At 39.4% G+C, this 19,963-nt stretch overlaps 1 protein-coding gene across 2 annotated transcripts in view; it reads right to left on the bottom strand.

Annotated features, from left to right (window-relative positions):
- The window catches only part of SMC5 (structural maintenance of chromosomes 5), a 104,595-nt gene extending 90,908 nt beyond the window's left edge, over positions 1-13,687 (bottom strand). The window contains exons 1-2 of one of the 2 annotated variants that reach the window (XM_065907930.1): positions 13,404-13,687; positions 7,501-7,642 (exon numbers count right to left, since the gene is read on the bottom strand). In XM_065907930.1, coding sequence (XP_065764002.1) covers positions 7,501-7,642; positions 13,404-13,594 — 333 coding nt within the window. In that variant the 5' untranslated portion in view covers positions 13,595-13,687. The remainder of the gene's footprint in view (positions 1-7,500; positions 7,643-13,403) is intronic. The other variant, XM_065907929.1, reaches the window with a different exon arrangement.
- Between the last annotated feature and the right edge of the window lie 6,276 nt (positions 13,688-19,963).

The raw sequence follows: 19,963 nt of genomic DNA, 5'->3' as shown, positions 1-19,963 counted from the left end.
ACATTTTAAAATAAAAACTGTAACCTCTGCATATATACCTTTTATTTGCAGCTATGTAACTTAAACCTTTGTTGCTATAATATCCATAATTGCATTTACTGTTCACTGTTAAGTGAACACAGAAATGCAAGTGATTTTTGTTATACAACTTTTTAAGGGGGTTCTCAGTTCTTATTTCTAATCTGCTAATTATAATTATTTCCAAGTTTATTATTAATTCTAATCAATACATATAACTCACAGAAAAGGTTTTGGAGTCCTTAGTAAAAATGTAAAAAGGTCCTTGACTTAGTCTGGGATTCTGTAACAAAAGTCCCCCAGGGTGGGTGGCTTAGCTTCAGAAATCTGAAGGCTAAGATATGCAAGATCAATGCACTCACAGATTCAGTGTCAGTGTTACACTATCTCACATCTCAGTTCAGTTCAGTCGCTCAGCCGTGTCTGACTCTGCGACACCATGCACCACAGCACACCAGGCCCCCCTGTCCATCGCCAACTCCCGGAGTTCTCAGACTCATGCACATTGAGTCAGTGATGCCAGCCAACCGTCTCATCCTTTGTCGTTCCCTTTTCCTCCTGCCCTCAATCTTTCCCACCATCAGGGTCTTTTCAAATGAGTCAGCTCTTCACATCAGGTGGCCAAAGTATTGAAGTTTCAGCTACAGCATCAGTCCTTCCAATGAACATTCAGAACTGATTTCCTTTAGGATGGATTGGCTGGATCTCCTTGGAGACCAAGGGACTCTCAAGACTCTTCTCCAACAACACAGTTTAAAAGCATCAATTCTTTGGCGCCTAGCTTTTTTTATATTTCAACTCTCACACCTATACTTGCCTACTGGAAAAACCATAGCTTTGACTAGGCGGACCTTTGTCAGCAAAGTAATGTCTCTGCTTTTTAATATGCTGACTGGGTTGGTCATACCTTTTCTTTCAAGGAGGAGGTCTTTCATGGCTGCAGTCACCATCTGCAGTGATTCTGGAGCCCCCCAAAATAAAGTCTCTCACTGTTTCCATTGTTTCCCCATCTGTGAAGTGATGAAGTGATGGGACCAGATGCCACGATGTCAGTTTCCTGAATGTTGAGTTTTAAGCCAACTTTTTCACTTTCCTCTTTCACTTTCATCAGGAGGCTCTCTAGTTCTTCTTCACGTTCTGCCGTAAGGGTGGCGTCATCTGCATATATGAGGTTACTCATATTTCTCCCAGCAAGTCTGATTCCAATTTGTGCTTCATCCACCCTAACATTTCACATGGTGTACTCTGCCTATAAGTTAAATGAGCAGGGTGACAATATTCAGCCTTGACATACTTCTTTCCTGATTTGGAACCAGTCTGTTGTTCCGTGTCCAGTTCTCACTGTTGCTTCTTGACCTGCATACAGGTTTCTCAGGAGGCAGGTAAGATGGTCTGGTATTCCCATCTCTTGAAGAATTTTCCATAGTTTATTGTGATCCACATAGTCAAAGGTTTTGGCATAGTCAATAAAGCAGAAGTAGATGTTTTTCTGGAACTCTCTTGCTTTTATGATGATCCAGCAAATGCTGGCAATTTGATCTCTGGTTCCTCTGCCTTTCCTAAATCCAGCTTGTACATCTGGAATTTCACGATTCATGTAATGTTGAAGCCTGGCTTGGAGAATTTTGAGCATTACTTTGCTAACATGTGAGATGAGTGCGATTGTGAGGTAGTTTGAACAATCTTTGGCACTGTCCTTCTTTGGGATTGGAATGAAAACTGACCTTTTGTAGTCCTGTGGCCACTGCTGAGTTTTCCAAATTTGCTGGTATATTGAGTGCAGCACTTTCACAGCATCATCTTATAGGATCTGAAATAGCTCAACTGAAGTTCCATTACTTCCACTAGTTTTGTTCGTAGTGATGCTTCCCCTAAGGCCCACTTGACTTTGCATTCCAAGATGTCTGGCTCTAGGTGAGTGAATACACCATCGTGATTATCTGGGTCATGAAGATTGTTTTTGTATAGTTCTGTGTTTTCTTGCCACCTCTTTTTAATATCTTCTGCTTCTGCTAGGTCCATACCATTTCTGTCCTTTATTGCGCCCATATTTGCATGAAATGTTCCCGTGGTATCTCCAATTTTCTTGAAGAGATCTCTAGTCTCTCCCATTCTGTTGTTTTCCTCTATTTCTTTGCATTGATCATTGAGAAAGGCTTTCTTTTCTCTCCATGCTATTCTTTGGAACTCTGCATTCAAATGGAATTATCTGTCCTTTTCTCCTTTGCCTTTAGCATCTCTTCTTTTCTCAGCTATTTGTAAGGACTCCTCAACCATTTTGCCTTTTTGCATTTCTTTTTCTTTGTGATGGTCTTGATCACTGCCTCCTGTACAATGTCACAAACCTCTGTCCATAGTTCTTCAGGCACTCTATCAGATCTAATCCCTTGAATCTATTTGTCACTTCCACTGTATAGCTGTAAGGATTTGATTTAGGACATACCTGAGTGGTTAGTGGTTTTCCCTACTTTCTTCAATTTAAGTCTGAATTTGGTAATATTTATTTTCATGATCTGAGCCACAGTCGGCTCCCTGTCTTGTTTTTGCTGAGTGTACAGTGCTTCTCCATCTTTGGCTGCAAAGAATATAAGCAGTCTGATTTCAGTACTGACCATCTGGTGATGTCCATGTGTAGAGTCGTCTCTTGTGTTGTTGGAAGAGGGCGTTTGCTGTGACCAGTGCGTTCTCTTGGCAGAACTGTTACCTTTGCCTTGCTACATTCTGTACTCCAAGGCCAATTTTGCCTGTTACTCCAGCTATTTCCTGACTTCCTACTTTTGCCTTCTAGTTCCCTAAAATGAAAAGGATTCTTTTTTGGGTGTTAGTTCTAGAAGGTTTTGGAGGTCTTTACAGAACTGTTCAACTTCAGCTTCTTACAGCATTACCAGTCAGGGCATAGACTTGGATAACTGTGATACTGAATGGTTTGCCTTGGAAACAAACAGAGATCATTCTGTCGTTTCTGAGAGTGTATCCAACTACTGCATTTCAGACTCTTTTGTTGACTATGATGGCTACTCCATGTCTTCTAAGGGATTCTTACCCACAGTAGTAGATATAATGGTCATCTGAGTTAAACTCACCCATTCCAGTCCACTTTAGTTCACTGATTCCTAAAATGTCGATGTTCACTCTTGCCACCTCCTGTTTGATCATTTCCAATATGACTTGATTCATGGGCCTAACATTCCAGATACCTATGCAATATTGCTCTTTACAACATCGGATTTTACTTCCATTACCAGTCACATCCACAACTGAGTGTTGTTGTTGCTTTGGCTCCATCTCTTCATTCTTTCTGAACTTATTTCTCCACTGATCTCCCATAGCATACTGGACACCTACCGACCTGGGGAGTTCATCTTTCAGTGTCCTATCTTTTTGTCTTTTCATACTGTTCAAGGGGTTCTCAAGGAAATACTACTGAAGTGGTTTGCTGTTCCCTTCTCCAGTGGACCATGTTTTGTCAGAATTCTCCACCATGACCTGTCTGTCTTGGGTGGCCTTACATGGCATGGCTCATAGTTTCATTGAGTTAGATAAGGCTGTGGTCCATGTGAGCAGATTGGTTAGGTTTATGTGATTGTGGTTTTCAGTTTGTCTGCCCTCTAATGGAGAAGGTAAGAGGCTTATAGAAGCTTCCTGATGGGAGAGACTGACTCAGGGGGAAACTGGGTCTTGTTCTGATGGGCGGGGCCATGCTCAGTAAATCTTTAATCCAATTTTCTGTTGATGGGTGACTTAACCCTATTAAATTTGCATATTAATCCATCAGGAGGCTTAGCCAAAATTTCTTTATGGTTTTTAAGCAGACATTCCTACGATCTGTGAACGAGTTTTCTTTCTTTTTAACACATATCTTTTCTTTTCTACCTAGAACTTCCAATGAAATGTTCAATAGTAATGATAGTAGGTAACCTTGACATGTACATTTTCATAGATATCTCCTGAATTTAAGAAAGGTCCATTCTATTCCTAGTTTACTAAGAGTTTTTAATCATAAATTACTATGGAATTTAACAGAATGCTTTTTATTTGTTGAGAAATTATTGAGTTCTACTTCTTTAAAACATGGTGTATTATGTTCATTTTTTTCTAATAATCAATCTCTCATTTTTTTAATAACTTTGTTCACAATGTATTATATATTATTAAATTCAGCATGCTAAAGTTCCTTTTTTGTGTGTGATTTTTGCCTCCAGATTCATGAGTGAAATGGGCTTGTTATTTTCTCACGCTATCCTTGATTGATTTGGGTACCTAAAGTCACATTTCCCTGTGTAAACAGCAACTTTTGCTGTTAGGACTAATTCACATTTTGTTTTTGTCTGGTGTTCTCTATGAGAAAAAACTTACCAGCTAATTTATCTTCTCTACTTAAGAGTCAGTTTTGATCATTTAAATAGCTGTAGAAATATATACAGTCACGCCAGTCAGGATGGCTGCTATCCAAAAGTCTACAAGCAATAAATGCTGGAGAGGGTGTGGAGAAAAGGGAACCCTCTTACACTGTTGGTGGGAATGCAAACTAGTACAGCCACTATGGAGAACAGTGTGGAGATTTCTTAAAAAACTGGAAATAGAACTGCCATATGACCCAGCAATCCCACTTCTGGGCATACACACTGAGGAAACCAGATCTGAAAGAGACATGTGCACCCCAATGTTCATCACAGCACTGTTTATAATAGCCAGGACATGGAAGCAGCCTAGATGCCCATGAGCAGACGAATGGATAAGGAAGCTGTGGTACATATACACCATGGAATATTACTCAGCCATTAAAAAGAATTCATTTGAATCAGTTCTAATGAGATGGATGAAACTGGAGCCCATTATACAGAGTGAAGTAAGCCAGAAAAATAAATAACATTATAGCATACTAACACATATATATGGAATTTAGAAAGATGGTAACGATAACCCTATATGCAAAACAGAAAAAGAGACACAGATGTACAGAACAGACTTTTGGACTCTGTGGGAGAAGGCGAGGGTGGGATGTTTCGAGAGAACAGCATGTATATTATCTATAGTGAAACAGATCACCAGCCCAGGTGGGATGCATGAGACGAGTGCTCGGGCCTGGTACACTGGGAGGACCCAGAGGAATAGGGTGGAGAGGGAGGTGGGAGGGGGGATCAGGATGGGGAATACATGTAACTCCATGGCTGATTCATGTCAGTGTATGACAAAACCCAGTGCAATGCTGTGAAGTAATTAGCCTCCAACTAATAAAAATAAAGGAAAAAATAAATAAATAAAATAAAATAAAATTTAAGTCTCAAAAAAAAAAAAAAGAAATATATACAGTCACAACTTTTAAAACATATACACTTTAGTGGAATGATTCTCATAATATTCTTTTATTATGAATATATAAACCTCTGCTGCATTCTTGTAATGCCCTAGTGGCAGTCATAATTATTGTGAAAGGTATTGTGCGTGTATTTCCACTCTTTCTTATGTTTTCTAATGATGTCCTTTTTCACATTTCTGTTTCTTTTCTCTCTCTCCTTTCTCAAGATTCCTTCTGGAATGTTTGGGCAGTGGTCATTTTTCCTCTACTTTGCTCCTCCTACTTTAACCTTTCCTGTTTGGAAGTTACATATTTCAATTTCTCTTTTTTTTTTTTTAACTGGTTTACCCTACAAATTTTAACATGCACATTTCACTTAATAAACTCTTAAGTTAACCAATTATCTTAACTTTCTCCCAACAATACAGAGAATACTTTAACTCTGATCACTGCTTTTGACAACATTTAGTTCTATCTTCTTTGATTTAAAAAAGTGACAAATGAGACATCAGTATTATTTTATACAGTTTACACATAACTTTACTACTTGTTTAGTAGACTTCACTGGTGAGATGGTGAAGAATCTGTCTGCAATGTGGGAGACCTGGGTTCGATCCCTGGGTTGGGTAGTTCCCCAGGAGAAGGGAATGGCAACCTATTCCAGTATTCTTGACTGGAGAATTCCATGGACATAGGAGCCTGCTGGGCTACAGTCCACAGGATTGCAAAGTGTCAGGCACAATTGTGCAACTAACACTTAACTATGTACCATTTCATTGCTCACATCTTTTTACCTCTCAGACTTTCTTTTGAAATAATTTTCCTTCTTCCTCAATTAAACACTTTCAAAGTTCCTTTATGAGGATCTCAGACTGTTTTCTCAACTCCTTCACATTCTGAGACCATATCACTACCATGTTTGGTATTCTAAAATTTACTACAATGTGTCTATTTATGTATTTCTTTCATTTACACCATCTGGAACATATTTAGGTGCAATGAATCTGAGGATTCAAGTTTTTCAGCATTTCTGGAAAATTCTTAGTCATTCTTTGCTTGAGTACTGCCTCTTCCTTAGTCCATTATTTTCCTTTAACTAGCAGGTCTCAATCTTGATTTCATACTTTTTATTTTTTTGCTTTAGCTCTATATTTCATTTGTAGAAAAACTGTCAAGTATTTTGGTTCACATATTCTCAAATATGCCTGCTTTGTTGTTTTACCTGTTCATCAAGTTTCTCTCTCATGTATTTTTATTTATATTCTCACTGATTCTTTTTCAAATTTACCTGATCTTTTTGTTACTTACTCCTTTGCAACCTTCTTTCAGTTCCTAAATAAACTAAATATTCCTAGTTTACATTCTATATATACAAGCTCTACAGGTCAGATTATATAACCTGTTGTTTTTATTAGGTCTCATTTCTGATGGTTCATTTCCTCCTATGCTTTGTGATTTTTTGGGGGTATGGATTCATGAATTTCTTGGAACTTTACGTTAGATTACTTTTCAGGACTGTATTGAAGGCATTTTCCTTCAGAGGATTTGCATTTGTTTCTGCCAGAGATATTACTAAGCGAGGACACTTTAAACTAAAATTACAATGTATTTGTTGAGGCTTGTTTGAAAGATTTTTTTCTTTTTCCTTCTACTACTGTATTCAGAGATAACAAAGAGACAAGTAGCCCTACTTTGTGATTTTTTTTTCCCCTGCTACACACTACTCATAGTTTTATCTTCTAACTCTTCTACACCCTCAGGACCCCCAATCCTATGCAACAAATTCAAAGCCAGGTTTCAGGGCACAAGGTAAGTAAACAACCCTGGGAAAACAACTTTAGAGTTTGCAGAAATCTTCGGATCCAAATCACTTTGTTTGTGCCATTTGTAAACTTACTTCTCCTTTTCACAAGTCCAGTAATACATTTAAAAAGTTTCTTACACTATTTCTAAGGCTGAAGGTGTTACACACTTGGAGAATTCTCTAGGTATATAGCAAACTACATAGCAAACTACTTCTGGAAATTGAGATCTTTCCTCAGTGTCTCTACCTGCCAACTTCATTATCTATACTCAAGCAAAACACATTTGACATAACCAAGGAATTAAGATGCAGAAATTGATTTGTTACCAAAAGCAATTCATGGTTTTGAATTTTGTTAAAAGTACCTATGTTAACTTACCTTATCTGCCCGTCCCATGAAAGCAGGTTTGCCTGCTAATCCAAGGCAAATGGCACATACGATGCTGGACTTCCCTGTTCCATTAGCTCCAATGATCATATTCAAGTGGGGCCCAGGAGATACTTCACAGACATCATATGTCCTAAATTATAAAGAGGTGAGATTACTAAGTAGGGACAAGAAGTGAAGAATATTTTCCTACTTAAAGCACTTGCTTTACCCTTATCACTATCTATAGGTTTCCTCAAATTCTTTAAAAACCAACTAAACTTATAAATTTTAATGTAAGTAAGATTAGTTTATAGGTTGTTAATTTAGATGGGAAAAAAAAAATCTGTCAGTGAGAGAAATGAAAAAGTGACAAAGTATATCTACAATTAGGACATTCATGGGAAAATAAAAGTTCACGTAATTTTTTTCAAATATTAAGTCTGCTGAATAGAGCAAAGTTTGATACAATTTATTCTTAAGTAATTCTAATACATTAGAAACTACATCAAAGCTACTGTACAAATGAGTTTTAAACAAATTATATGTAAGTGAAGTAATGGCTCATTCTAAATTTGTGTATTTTACATTTCTATTTCTCTTGAATTAAAATGCTTACTAGAAACTTATCATAGTCAACTGAATTATTTTTATTATAATTAGAAAACTGAAGACATAGCAACTCAATAGTTTATTAATTTTTAAAAATAACATGAATTTCCTTTAATATGCTGCCAGACATTCACCAAAGGGTCTATTTCTAGTACAAATTAAATTTTATTCCTATGGGAGGAAACAAGAGTGCATCATCACCAAGCATGTCTGTAACATTCCCTCATACCAGAAAGCAGCATGCTGTCCCACTCTCTACCTGCAACAGTAGCATCTAATCCAGATTAGTCTTCAGGGACAGTTATGGCAAGATGTGAAGGAAACTGACTCAGTATCTCTGTACCATGTCCTTGAATATCTGGAACTGGAGCCCATAAGTAATGTCCTGTGCCCAGTTTCAGCTGGCTACCAACTAATTCCCCAAGGGTAAAAGCTTAACCTATTACTAACTTGCTAGGTATTCAAAGAATTTAACCAAGCACACTTCAACTTTAATACTCCCAGAAATTAATAATTCTGAAATTCCAAGTGGTAATAAAATAAATACAGGTGGTAAAGAAAAGTATTTTCTGGCAGGTTTCCAACCCCACTTCTCTGCAGAGCATTCATCTTTTCAGAAGCTTTATTCTAGTAACAACAGAGTCTTGAAACAATCCTTTACAACAGTTAAAATAAAACTAGTTTGGGAATTTCAGACATCTGGAAAATTATCTGACTTGGAGCTTCTTAATCCCAACACATGCAGTTACATTCTTTTAATATTTGAATTTCCTGCTCTGAACTGTCTTACTAAAATACTGATGCAACTAGTATTTAAGCAAACAAATGCAGCAGAAAAAAAGCATGAAAACGTCTGACCTATATCGTTACACATAAATACTAAAAACACAAAAAGCTGCCAAAAACTAAATAAAGCCTCTGCAATAAAAACAAAAACAAACAAAAAAAACCATTCTGAGTCTACAATATATTTATTGGAAATTACCTTTTGTGAGTTCCCTTTTCTCTGACCTCTCCCTGAAAAAGCTAACTTCAGAGGCCAGTTTACATACTTTATATAGTACCTCATAATATTCTCCATGGTCTCAGGTAATATCTATATACTGAAAGTCAGCTCTGATGACCTACAGATGCAATTCCCACCTCAAGAACTCTATTTGGATGTCCCACAACAGTCACTTCAAACTTAACATATTCAAAACTATTACACTGGTGCAAAAGTAACTGTGGTTTTGCATTGTTGAACTTTGCTGTTTGATATTGGAATAGATTTTCAAATAAATGTGGTTATGTTACACATCATTTTAATGCACATTTTTTGCCTCTTTTTTGCTAATGACTTACTACTTGCTGTGTATTTTATATTTATTTTAGACTAGGGAAATGATGTTAGACAAAATGCAAATTCAAGCAATTTTCTTATTCGAGTTCAAAATGGGTCCATAAGGCAGCGGAGATAACTCTCAACATCAACCACGCATTTGGCCCAGGAACTGCTAATGAAACTGCACCGTCTCAAGAAGTTTTGCAAAGGAGATGAAAGCCTTGAAGATGAGTAGCGCACTGGCCGGCCATTGGAAGTTGAATGACAACAACCAACTGAGCGGATCATCAATGCAGAACCTCTTACAACTACATCAGAAGTTGCCCAAGAACTCAGTGTCAATCCTCCTATGGTCATTTGGCATTTGAAGCAAATTGGAAAGGTGGAAAAGCTCGCTAAGTGGGTGCCTCATGAACTGACAAAAAAAAAAAATCGTTGTTCTGAAGTGCCATCTTCTCTTATTGTATGCAACAACAAACCATTTCTTGATTGGATTGTGACATGTGACAAAAAGTGGACTTCATATCACAACCAGTGATGACCTGCTCAGTGGTTGGACCAAGAAGAAACTCCAAAGCACTTTCCAAAGCCAAACCAAAAAAAAAAAAAGGTCATGATCACTCTTTTGGTGGTCTGCTGCCCATCTGAGACACTACAGCTTTCTGAATCCTGGTGTAAAGAAACCATTACATCTGAGAAGTGTGCTCAGCAAATCGATGAGATGCACAGAAACTGCAATGCCTGCAGCCAACACTGGCCAACTGAATGGGCCCAATTCATCTCCATGACAACGCCTGACCATACATCACAAAACCAACTCTTCAAAAGTTGAATGAATTGGGCTATGAAGTTTTGCCTCAACAGCCACATAACCTATCGCCAACCGATTACCACTTCTTCAAGCATCTCGACAACATTTTGCAGGCAAATCACTTCCACAACCAGCATGAAACAGAAAATGCTTTCCAACAGTTCAACAAATCCTGAAGGACGGATTTTTACGCTACAAGAATAAACAAACTTAATTTTTGTTGGCAAAAATGTGTTGACTGTAATGGTTGCTATTTTGATCAATAAAGATGTGTTTCAGTCTAGCTATAATAATTTAAAATTCACAGTCCAAAACCGGAATTACTTTTTCATAAGCCTTAAAAAAAAACAAACAAACAAAAAACTAAAACCACTCTTGCAATCTCTTAGTGAAAGATACCATTACTCATTCCCCTGCCGACAGCAGAAACCTAGGCATCATCTTTGGTTCTTTTCATCTCCTTCACCTCTGTTCACACTACTCACCCACTCATCATTCCATTTATCACCAAATAAAGTTGGTAAACAAGAAAATCTGACATACATTGTTTTTAAAAAAAGAAACAGATAAAATAGGACCTTTCATAATTTAGATCATCTAGATCATCTTTTTCTACTTTCTATCTCCTTCCCCTATTCTCTAATTAGACCTTTAAAGTTTACCTGTAAGGAATTTCCTTCAGTTTCTTGACTATCTTATGCTTCCTTCTTTCTCAAAGCCTTTGCATATGCTATTACTGCTGCCTAGAAATCTCTTCCCTCTACTCTCAATCCCACTGGACTTGGTTAACTCACAGCAATCTTTCCCTTGACTACTCTCTTCCAGGCCATTTCAGTTCTCTAGGCCTTCTTACTTCATTCCTAAAACTCAAAGTCCTCTCACAAAAATAAACAAAACCTTACTTAGTTATGCACTTTCCAGCTACCTTTTCTTTCTCCTCTTCACGTCCAAGCTTTACTTCCTCACACTCATTCATTCTTCTGACTGCAAAGTTTTCCACTTCCACTACCTCAAAGTGCCAAAGATCTCCTGACTGCTAAATGCAGCAGGTTCTTTTCTGTAATCTGACTTCACAGTATCACATGTTTTTGAAGCACTCTTTTTCCTTGGGTTCTCTGATAATACTCTCCCACCGGTCCCCCCTTATTTCCCTGAATAGTTTCTTCTCAATCTGTCAGTTCTGCTTGCCCATAAATGTTGGCATTCCTCTCGAACTCTGTACTTGGACTTCTATTTCTATTCCCTTCGAGGCAACTTCAACCATTTCTGCAATTTTAACAATCACCTATATGCATGATTCTCAAGTCTCTCATCTATTAACATTTTCCTATAAGCTCCAAACCCTTACAAATACTGCCCATTGAAGACCTTTTAGATGCCCCACAGGAAACTTCAATTCACAACATACAAAAGGCATTTATTATTACCCTCCCAGAATTACTCCCTCTTTGGCACAGCTCTATACCAACTAGCCAAGAGAGAGACTTGAGAAAAATGCTCCATTTCTCCTTCACCCTGATGCCTTGCAATTAATCTGCAGACAAAATCCTGTCAAATCTATTCTTTCTGCTCCTAACTTCCCACTGCGAGACTCAAATCCCGATTATCTCTGCCTTCATATTGTAAAAGCTTTCTTGCCTCCAATCTTGCCCCCTTCCTAAATCATCCTTCACACTGCTTCCAAAGTAATATAAACCACATGAGGGTGCATGCGTGTGCGCTTTTTCAGTCATGTCCAACTTTTTGTGATGCTATGGATGAAGCCCACCAGGCTACTCTGTCCACAGAATTCTCCAGGCAAGAATACTGGAGTGAGTTCCGATGAAGCCCTCCAGGAGATCCATCCCCCGTCTCCTATTTCTCTTCCATTGGCAAGCAGGTTATTTAGCACTAGCACCACCTTTGAAGCTCAAACCACATGTGATGCCCTATTTAAAATGCATCCTGGCTGCCTACAGGATAAAGTTGCAATTTCTCAGCACAGGAAACACAGACCCTCAATAATCCTATTTATCATCAGTATCAACTCTATCCATACACTCACTCACATCCTATGTCCTAGTCATACTAGGATACTGGAAACTTACTAAATACAGCAAACTGTTTCAGGTAGTTCCATGCTGTTCCCTTAAGACTTTCATATCCTCCAGTACAAGGCCCTTCCTGATAACACACACACACAATTATGGTAGCATCCTGATCTCACACACACACACACACACACACACACAATTATGGTAGGTACTTCATTTGACTATATTTATCTTTCCTGATTTGAATTTAAACTCAGGTTAAGTATCAGCTGAGTAACCCTGGGCAAATTAACCTCTCTGAGCTTATCAGTGGAGATACTATAAAGAGTTATGAGGAATGAATGAGGGTACTGTGTAAATAAAGTACCTGTTTCTATACCTCGCACAGGATAGATGCTTTTAAAAAAATGTCGTTATTGTTACTGTAATTGTTTTCCTTGGGCCACTGTGCAAGCTTAAAATATAATAGACAAATGAACTGCAAGGTGCTAGACGGATACACGGTAGTTGTGTTACAATATCTTTACAATTCTAAAGTGAATACTATGAAAAAAAAAAAATAATAAAGTGAATACTAAGATTAGTTAGTTGTCTGAAGGGTGAGAAAGGAACCAGGGAAGAAAGTCAGATTTGAAGGAGTCAAGGCTCTGCTGCGTAACGCAACAATTGAGAGCAGGGTTTAATTTTCTGGTACATTTCAGGAAATGTCTCCATCCATGACAACCATCACCATCTTTGTCCACCTGATAACTGCCTTCTCTTCACGAATGTGCCACAGCGTCACTGTCGCACTGATTTAACTGTTGCTTTTTGACTTCCCAGGTTTTGTGAATTACAGATTATGTCTACAGGCCGTGACTCCCAGCGGGAGGAGATGTAATTCCTACTACGTCCACTGCCCGCCATTTGACGCCTTCAAACAACTTTGGCATTAGGAATTAAAAAATTGCAATACACAACGCACACACCTACCACATCAACAAACACGTCAGTCTCCTCGGCCCACAAGCAAATCTCCTCACCGCAATACCCGGGCGAATTTACTAAAACCTCAAAAGCCAGGCACACCTCTACCGACCCGCCCGTGTGCCGGCCGCTGGCCTCCCACGCCGCGGCACGGCCTCCGGTCACTCACAGGAAGTTCTCCATCGCGATGCGGACGATAGAGCCTTCCACGAAAGGCCCGGACGACAGCAGTGGCGGTGGCGCCGCCGGTGGGACCGAACTCTTTTTCTTGCTCGGGACTTCCGACGAGGGCTCACTCAGGACAGCTCTCTTGGAGGCCAGGGAGCTTGGAGTGGACGTTTTCCTGCTCGGTGTCGCCATCCTGGCGGTCTCTCTTCCCGGTAGTGGCTTCTGTTCCCACCTACCTGCGGCCCCAGCGCGCCGGCGTCCCAGTCCCGCGCGAATAGCGCGGCGCGCGACTGCGCGAGAGCCCGCCCGGCGCCTGCGCAGTCCCTGCCTGGTAGCGTCAGCGGGCACGCCCCACCCCTCCGCCCCTTGCGGCTCCTAGGAGACCCGAGCTGGCGGGAATGGGACGCGGTGGCACGCGGGACCCCGCGGGAAGCGGCCACGGGACTACTCTGTACATTTCTGCCTTTTTCCGATTTTTTTTTTTTAAACTCAGAAAAAAATGTCAGCTGCATTTAATGTTTTGGAAGCCTTTTCAGTGCTCAAGGAAACATCCACGAGGGGAGGGAGTGCGGGACCTCGTCATCTTCTGACTGTGCTTTTAATCAGGTCCCCGTGTCTAAACAAAAACCCCAACAAATAAAGCTTTCAAATGACTATGCCAGATCTTCCCTTAAAACATAGCGCTCGGGTCTGTTCCGCTCTCTAACAGGTGGAAAGATTACACCGCACAGATTTTCTTCACGACCCCCACCACCACCCCTGCTCCCTAATTCGCAAGTAAGAGTTCCTCCTTCGAGCTTTCTGGAAATACCCAAACGAGCGCGCTGGCATCGTTGAGAGGATGCTTCCACTTAAACCTAATCAGGTTCATCTAGTTAACTCCCTTATTGAAGATGAGGTTCACTGAGGCCTCTACAGGTAATGTCTGATCTACAGTAGGTTAGGCTGAGGCAGTGAAGGAGCCAGGCAAGCAGGTCTCAGAGCTTACGTTCTGCTGTGGAAGACAGGAAAAGAACAAGGTAACCTACATAGGATCAAGATAATTTCAGGGGGTGATAGGTGTCATGAAGAAAAAAACTGAATGAATGTAAGAGAGAAGCGGGGAAGGCCTGTCAGAGAAAGTGACACTTGAGCTAAATCCTGAAGAAGGAACTAGCGGAGGAAATTAGAAGAGTATTCCAGGCAAGGACAGAGGCTCTGAGGTGGAAACCAGCAGAATGAGGAACAAAGGGAAGGCGGGCTAGGCTGCACCGAAGTGAGCAAGTTTGCAAAGGGGGCCTAGCCCATCATGCATTTTATCTCAAAAGCAATGGTAAGCCATCGGATGGTTCTAAACAGGAGAGAGACAAGATCTGATTAAAGTTTTTAAATGGGGCACTCTGGTTGCTGATTCATCAGAATCAAGCATAGAAGTTGGGAGGCAATTTAGAAAGCTATTGCAGAAAACCCTGATTCCCCTCTCCAGGATAAATGCTCCTTTCCTAAGCCCCAGCTTCTCACACAACTGAAATCTGCACTCTTTTAAAAACTGTAACCGAGGAAAGAATATATTTTTTTTTTAATGTGAACATGTCTTGGTTGTTAGAAAATTTTTAGTTTTTCAGCAAATTAATACCTTTAAAACTGTTCAAAAGGCAGGAAATAATCTTGTTAAAAATAGGGCTTAGGAGGGTACTATACCCTCATTTGCTACATTGCTAGTACAAATTTTTTGAGAAGTGGCTTGGTAACCTGCTTCAAGAGCCTTCAGTTCAGTTCAGTTCAGTCGCTCAGTCGTGTCCAACTCTGCGACCCCATGAATCGCAGCACGCCAGGCCTCCCTGTCCATCAACAACTCCTGGAGTTTACTCAAACTCATGCCCATCGAGTCAGTGATGCCATCCAGCCATCTCATCCTCTGTCGTCCCCTTCTCCTCCTGCCCCCAATCTCTTCCGGCATCAGGGTCTTTTCCAATGAGTCAGCTCTTCTCATGAGGTGGCCAAAGTATTGGAGTTTCACCTTCAGCATCAGTCCTTCCAATGAACACCCAGGACTGATCTCCTTTAGGATGGACTGGTTGGATCTCCTTGCAGTCCAAAGGACTCTCGAGAGTCTTTTCCAACACCACAGTTCAAAAGTATCAATTTTTCCACGCTCAGCTTTCCTCACAGTCAAACTCTCACATCCATACATGACCACTGGAAAAACCATAGCCTTGACCAGACGGACCTTTGTTGGCAAAGTAATGTCTCTGCTTTTTAATATGCTATCTAGGTTGGTCATAACTTTCCTTCCAAGGAGTAAGCGTTTTTTAATTTCATGGCTGCAATCACCCTCTGCAGTGATTTTGGAGCGCCAAAAAATAAAGTCTGACACTGTTTCCGCTGTCTCCCCATCTCTCCCATGAAGTGATGGGCCCAGATACCATGATCTTAGTTTTCTGAATGTTGAGCTTTAAGCCAACTTTTTCACTCTCCTCTTTCACTTTCATCAAGAGGCTCTTGAATTCTTCACTTTCTGCCATAAGGGTGGTGTCATCTGCATATCTGAGGTTATTGATATTTCTCCTGGCAATCTTCTTTCCAGCTTGTGCTTCATCTAACCTAGCATTTCTCATGATGTATTTTGCATATAAGTTAAATAAGCAGGGTGACAATATACAGCCTTGTGAAAGTGAAGTCACTCAGTCGTGTCCGACTCTTACTGTAACCCACCAGGCTCCTCTGTCCATGGGATTCTCCAGGCAAGAATACTGGAGTGTGTTGCCATTTTCTCCTCCAGGGAATCTTCCCAACCCAGGGATCAAACCTAGGTCTCCCACATTGCAGGCAGATGCTTTAACCTCTGAGCCACCAGACATCCTTGACATACTCCTTCTCCTATTTGGAATCAGTCTGTTGTTCCATGTCCAGTTCTAACTGCTGCTTCCTGACCTGCATACAGGTTTCTCAAGAGGCAGGTCAGGTGGTCTGGTATTCCCATCTCTTTCAGAATTTTACACAGTTTATTGTGATCTGCACAGTCAAAGGCTTTGGCGTAGTCAATAAAGCAGAGATAGATGAATGTCTTTTTATGCCATTAGGTATTTTTATAGGTGGGAAGGAGGCTCAAGAGGGAGAGCGTATATATATACTTATGACTAATTCACACTGATGTGAAACTAACACAACATTGTAAAGCAATTATCCTCTAATTAAGAATAAACAATAAAAAATATTTTTCTCTAACATGGTGTTAAGTAACTATATAGCATTCCATCAAACAAATGTACTGTAATTTATCTGAATACTTCTCTTTTGCTGGACTCTGTATGACTGGAAGTTAGCATGAGTCAGAGAGGTGCTGACAGGTTATACAAGCTTGTAGATGCTCAGTCTCTAAGACATGTCTGACTCCTCGCAGAACCATTGACCATAGCCCGCCAGATTGCTCTGTCCCTGGGATTTCCCAGGCAAGCATACTGGAGTGAGTTGCCATTTCCTCCTTCAAGGGATCTTCCCAACCCATGGATCAAACCATCTCTTACAGTGGCAGGTGGATTCTTTACCACTGTGCCACCGTGGAAGCTTCCTAATATTCTTCAAAAATTTCATATACCCATAAAGGTATATACATGTATTTATTAACCAACCACATCTGTTATGTTAAGTGCGCTGGTGAAAACTGTTGAAAGGGGTAGTGTTAAAGAAGTATAAGGAGATCTTTAGAAATAGAATGTTAATTAACCAGAATCTGATGCTAATGAATGAGTGAACCAAAATGGTTAATCCTACACATCCACTATTTAAAGTGCAGTCATCAGTTGAATTCATTGTGCCATCCTTGCTACCTAGTAGACATAGCAAAGCAATTGTATTTAACTTTTTATTGACCAAGGAATAAGTGACCAGGGGGCATTTTAGTGATGGCTTTCCAATCCTGCAGAAACTTTAAAACAGACAGGGTAGGGTCAAGGATTATAAATATATTTCACCTCACCATCAGAATGCCATCTTTTGTTTCTTGGCTTCACTTCAAGCCCTGGATAGCAAGAAGGGGGGGGAGTGGGCAAGATGCATGGAGTGGGATTCCACTGAGCCATCTCTGACTGAGATAGTTTTCTCTTCCAGTTCTAACAACCCTCACAGGTTAACAGGAATACTCTCCTCTGGTTTATATAGCAAGTGAGAGGGAATATTCCTTTTGCTTTTGGTAAATTCATAAAGTAGAAGAGTGAACCTTCCAGGCTTGGGGAGGGAGGGAAGTCAGATGCTAAAACCTTGACTCCCAGGAACAACCCTACACACACAATACACACACACACACACACACACACACACACACTCTCTCTCTCTCTCTCTCTCTCTCTCTCTCTCTGGTCAACCTAGTGAAGGAACTGATCTGGAGGGCTAAAGAGAATGATCACCTTTCTCACAGACTGCTGAAACCCCAGACAAATTCTGCCAGAGGTAAAAATATCTAATTTCTGCAGTTCTTAACTTTTAAAAATTGGTTTCTAACATCATCCTAAAGTTGAAAACAATCAAAATATCTGCTGCTTCTTGGTGTAGCTACATTAGCATTGGAATTGATTGTAGTAATATCTAACACTAACAGCATTTACCACATACAAGTTGCTGCTCTAAGCACTTTTTCATAACTCATTTTAATGTTCTGGATCAATGTCTCAACAGATCTGTGTCTTTCTCAAATTTCCATCTCTTGAATACAAAACTCAACTGAACGACTCAATAAATCATTAGGAATTAATGTAAGGTTTCAAGTGTTCTTTGTGATATGTCATGATAGGAAGCCTAGAGCTAAACAGGCCTTCATTTCTTTGGAGGATATCAACTGGAAAAACAATATTAAATAACTCCAGAAGGAATTAACCCTCCATTTCAAATCTAGGGGGAGAGCAAGCATTCTCCCTCACACCCAGTTACTTCCTATTGAAAAGAAAGTTGGTAATTGTCAGCAATGTTCTAAATCTGTTGATATCAACTTCATAAATTATAAAACAAGCGAATTTTTTAGTATGAGGAACTGAGAGTGACATTTCATCTCATTATCTCCACAAGGTGGGATGCTGAACTCTCCCATAAGCTTGTTGGTTTTAAGTTCAATTATTTTTAAGTACAAAAACAAACTCATAGGGAAAAAATCAGATTTGTGGTTACCAGAGGCAGAGGGTGGGGAGAGGGGAAATTAGATGAAGCTGATCAAAAGGTATAAACTTCTGGTTGTAAGAATAATAAGTACTAGGGATATAACATAAAACTTGATAAATATAAGTAAAACTGCTGTGTGTTACATATGAAAGTTTTTAAGAGAAATCCTGAGTTCTCATCACAAAAATATTTTCTCTCTTTTAAATTTTATATTTACATGAGATGACGGATGTTCACTAAACTTATTGTGATAATCATTTCATGATGTAAATAGGTCAATTATTATGCTGTACACCTTAAGCTTAGTGCTACATGTCAATTATATCTTAATAAAACTAGAAAGAAAAAAAGGAATTAACCCTGAACAACTGGCATAATTTAATTGTCTTTTTAAATCTATTCAAAAAGTTACATGTGAAATATATGAATACATTCTACTCTTAAAAATTAGAACAATACAGATAAAATTGTGTGCATTCGACATCTTTTTCTTCAGTCTTGTTGCTGCACTCCTTATCTTCCAGAGTTAACTACTCTTACACTTGCTCAGTGTGTAATGTAATGTCTTTTAAGGCTGTTTCAATATTTACATGCATTTTATCCACAGAAAATATGTAATAGTATTTTGAGTGTGAAGCATTATGTAAATGCACTATTATATAAACACACAATGTGTTACATGCATACATATCTAAATGTATTAACATAAAAATATGGTATGAATACTTATGCAACTTTTTTTTGTTCAAAAATATATTTTTGTGATATATCCATGTTGACAGATATATTGATAAGTCTGGCTCCTTTTACCTGCTATAGAGTTTTTGTATGAAAATATCACACTTTATCCACTATAATGATTTGACAAGCAGATTGCTTCCAATTTTTCATTTTTACAAACACTACTCAGGGACTATCCTCAGACCTGTCTTTATGTATATGTACTAACATTTCTCTAGGATAGGTATCAAGAATTAAAACTGCTAGATCATGTAGCACAGTAATTATTTTCCTTCAGTTTCTTGAAATTGTTGCTTATGGGCAATTTCTTAGTAACTGTAATTATTTTAAAATTATATCTAAAAAAATTTCTCTCCCCCCCCCCCCCCCACTGCTTCTAGCACTGGTTTTGACTCAGTGATTTCTCTCTCCCCCTCCCCTACCTACACACACACAAACCCCTCCTCTATATAGTGCCCTCTTTTTCTCCCACCAGGTCCAGGTTCTATGGGGCCTGAAGCTTATATAAGTTTTTAAGCCCTGTCTGAAAAAAAAAAAAACATATAACAAATACAAAATGAGAAGAGTGATTATTACTTCAGAATGAAAACATAAATCACAGCCTCAGCACCACTGACCACTGACAATTTGGGTAAGGTAAAATTGTTTGCTGGCGGAAGAGGAGGCAGCTGTCCTGTGTATTGCAGGATA

This window comes from Muntiacus reevesi, chromosome 17, assembly GCF_963930625.1.
Source record: "Muntiacus reevesi chromosome 17, mMunRee1.1, whole genome shotgun sequence".
Lineage (NCBI taxonomy): Eukaryota > Metazoa > Chordata > Mammalia > Artiodactyla > Cervidae > Muntiacus > Muntiacus reevesi.
This window is presented reverse-complemented; position numbering and strand designations above follow the sequence as displayed.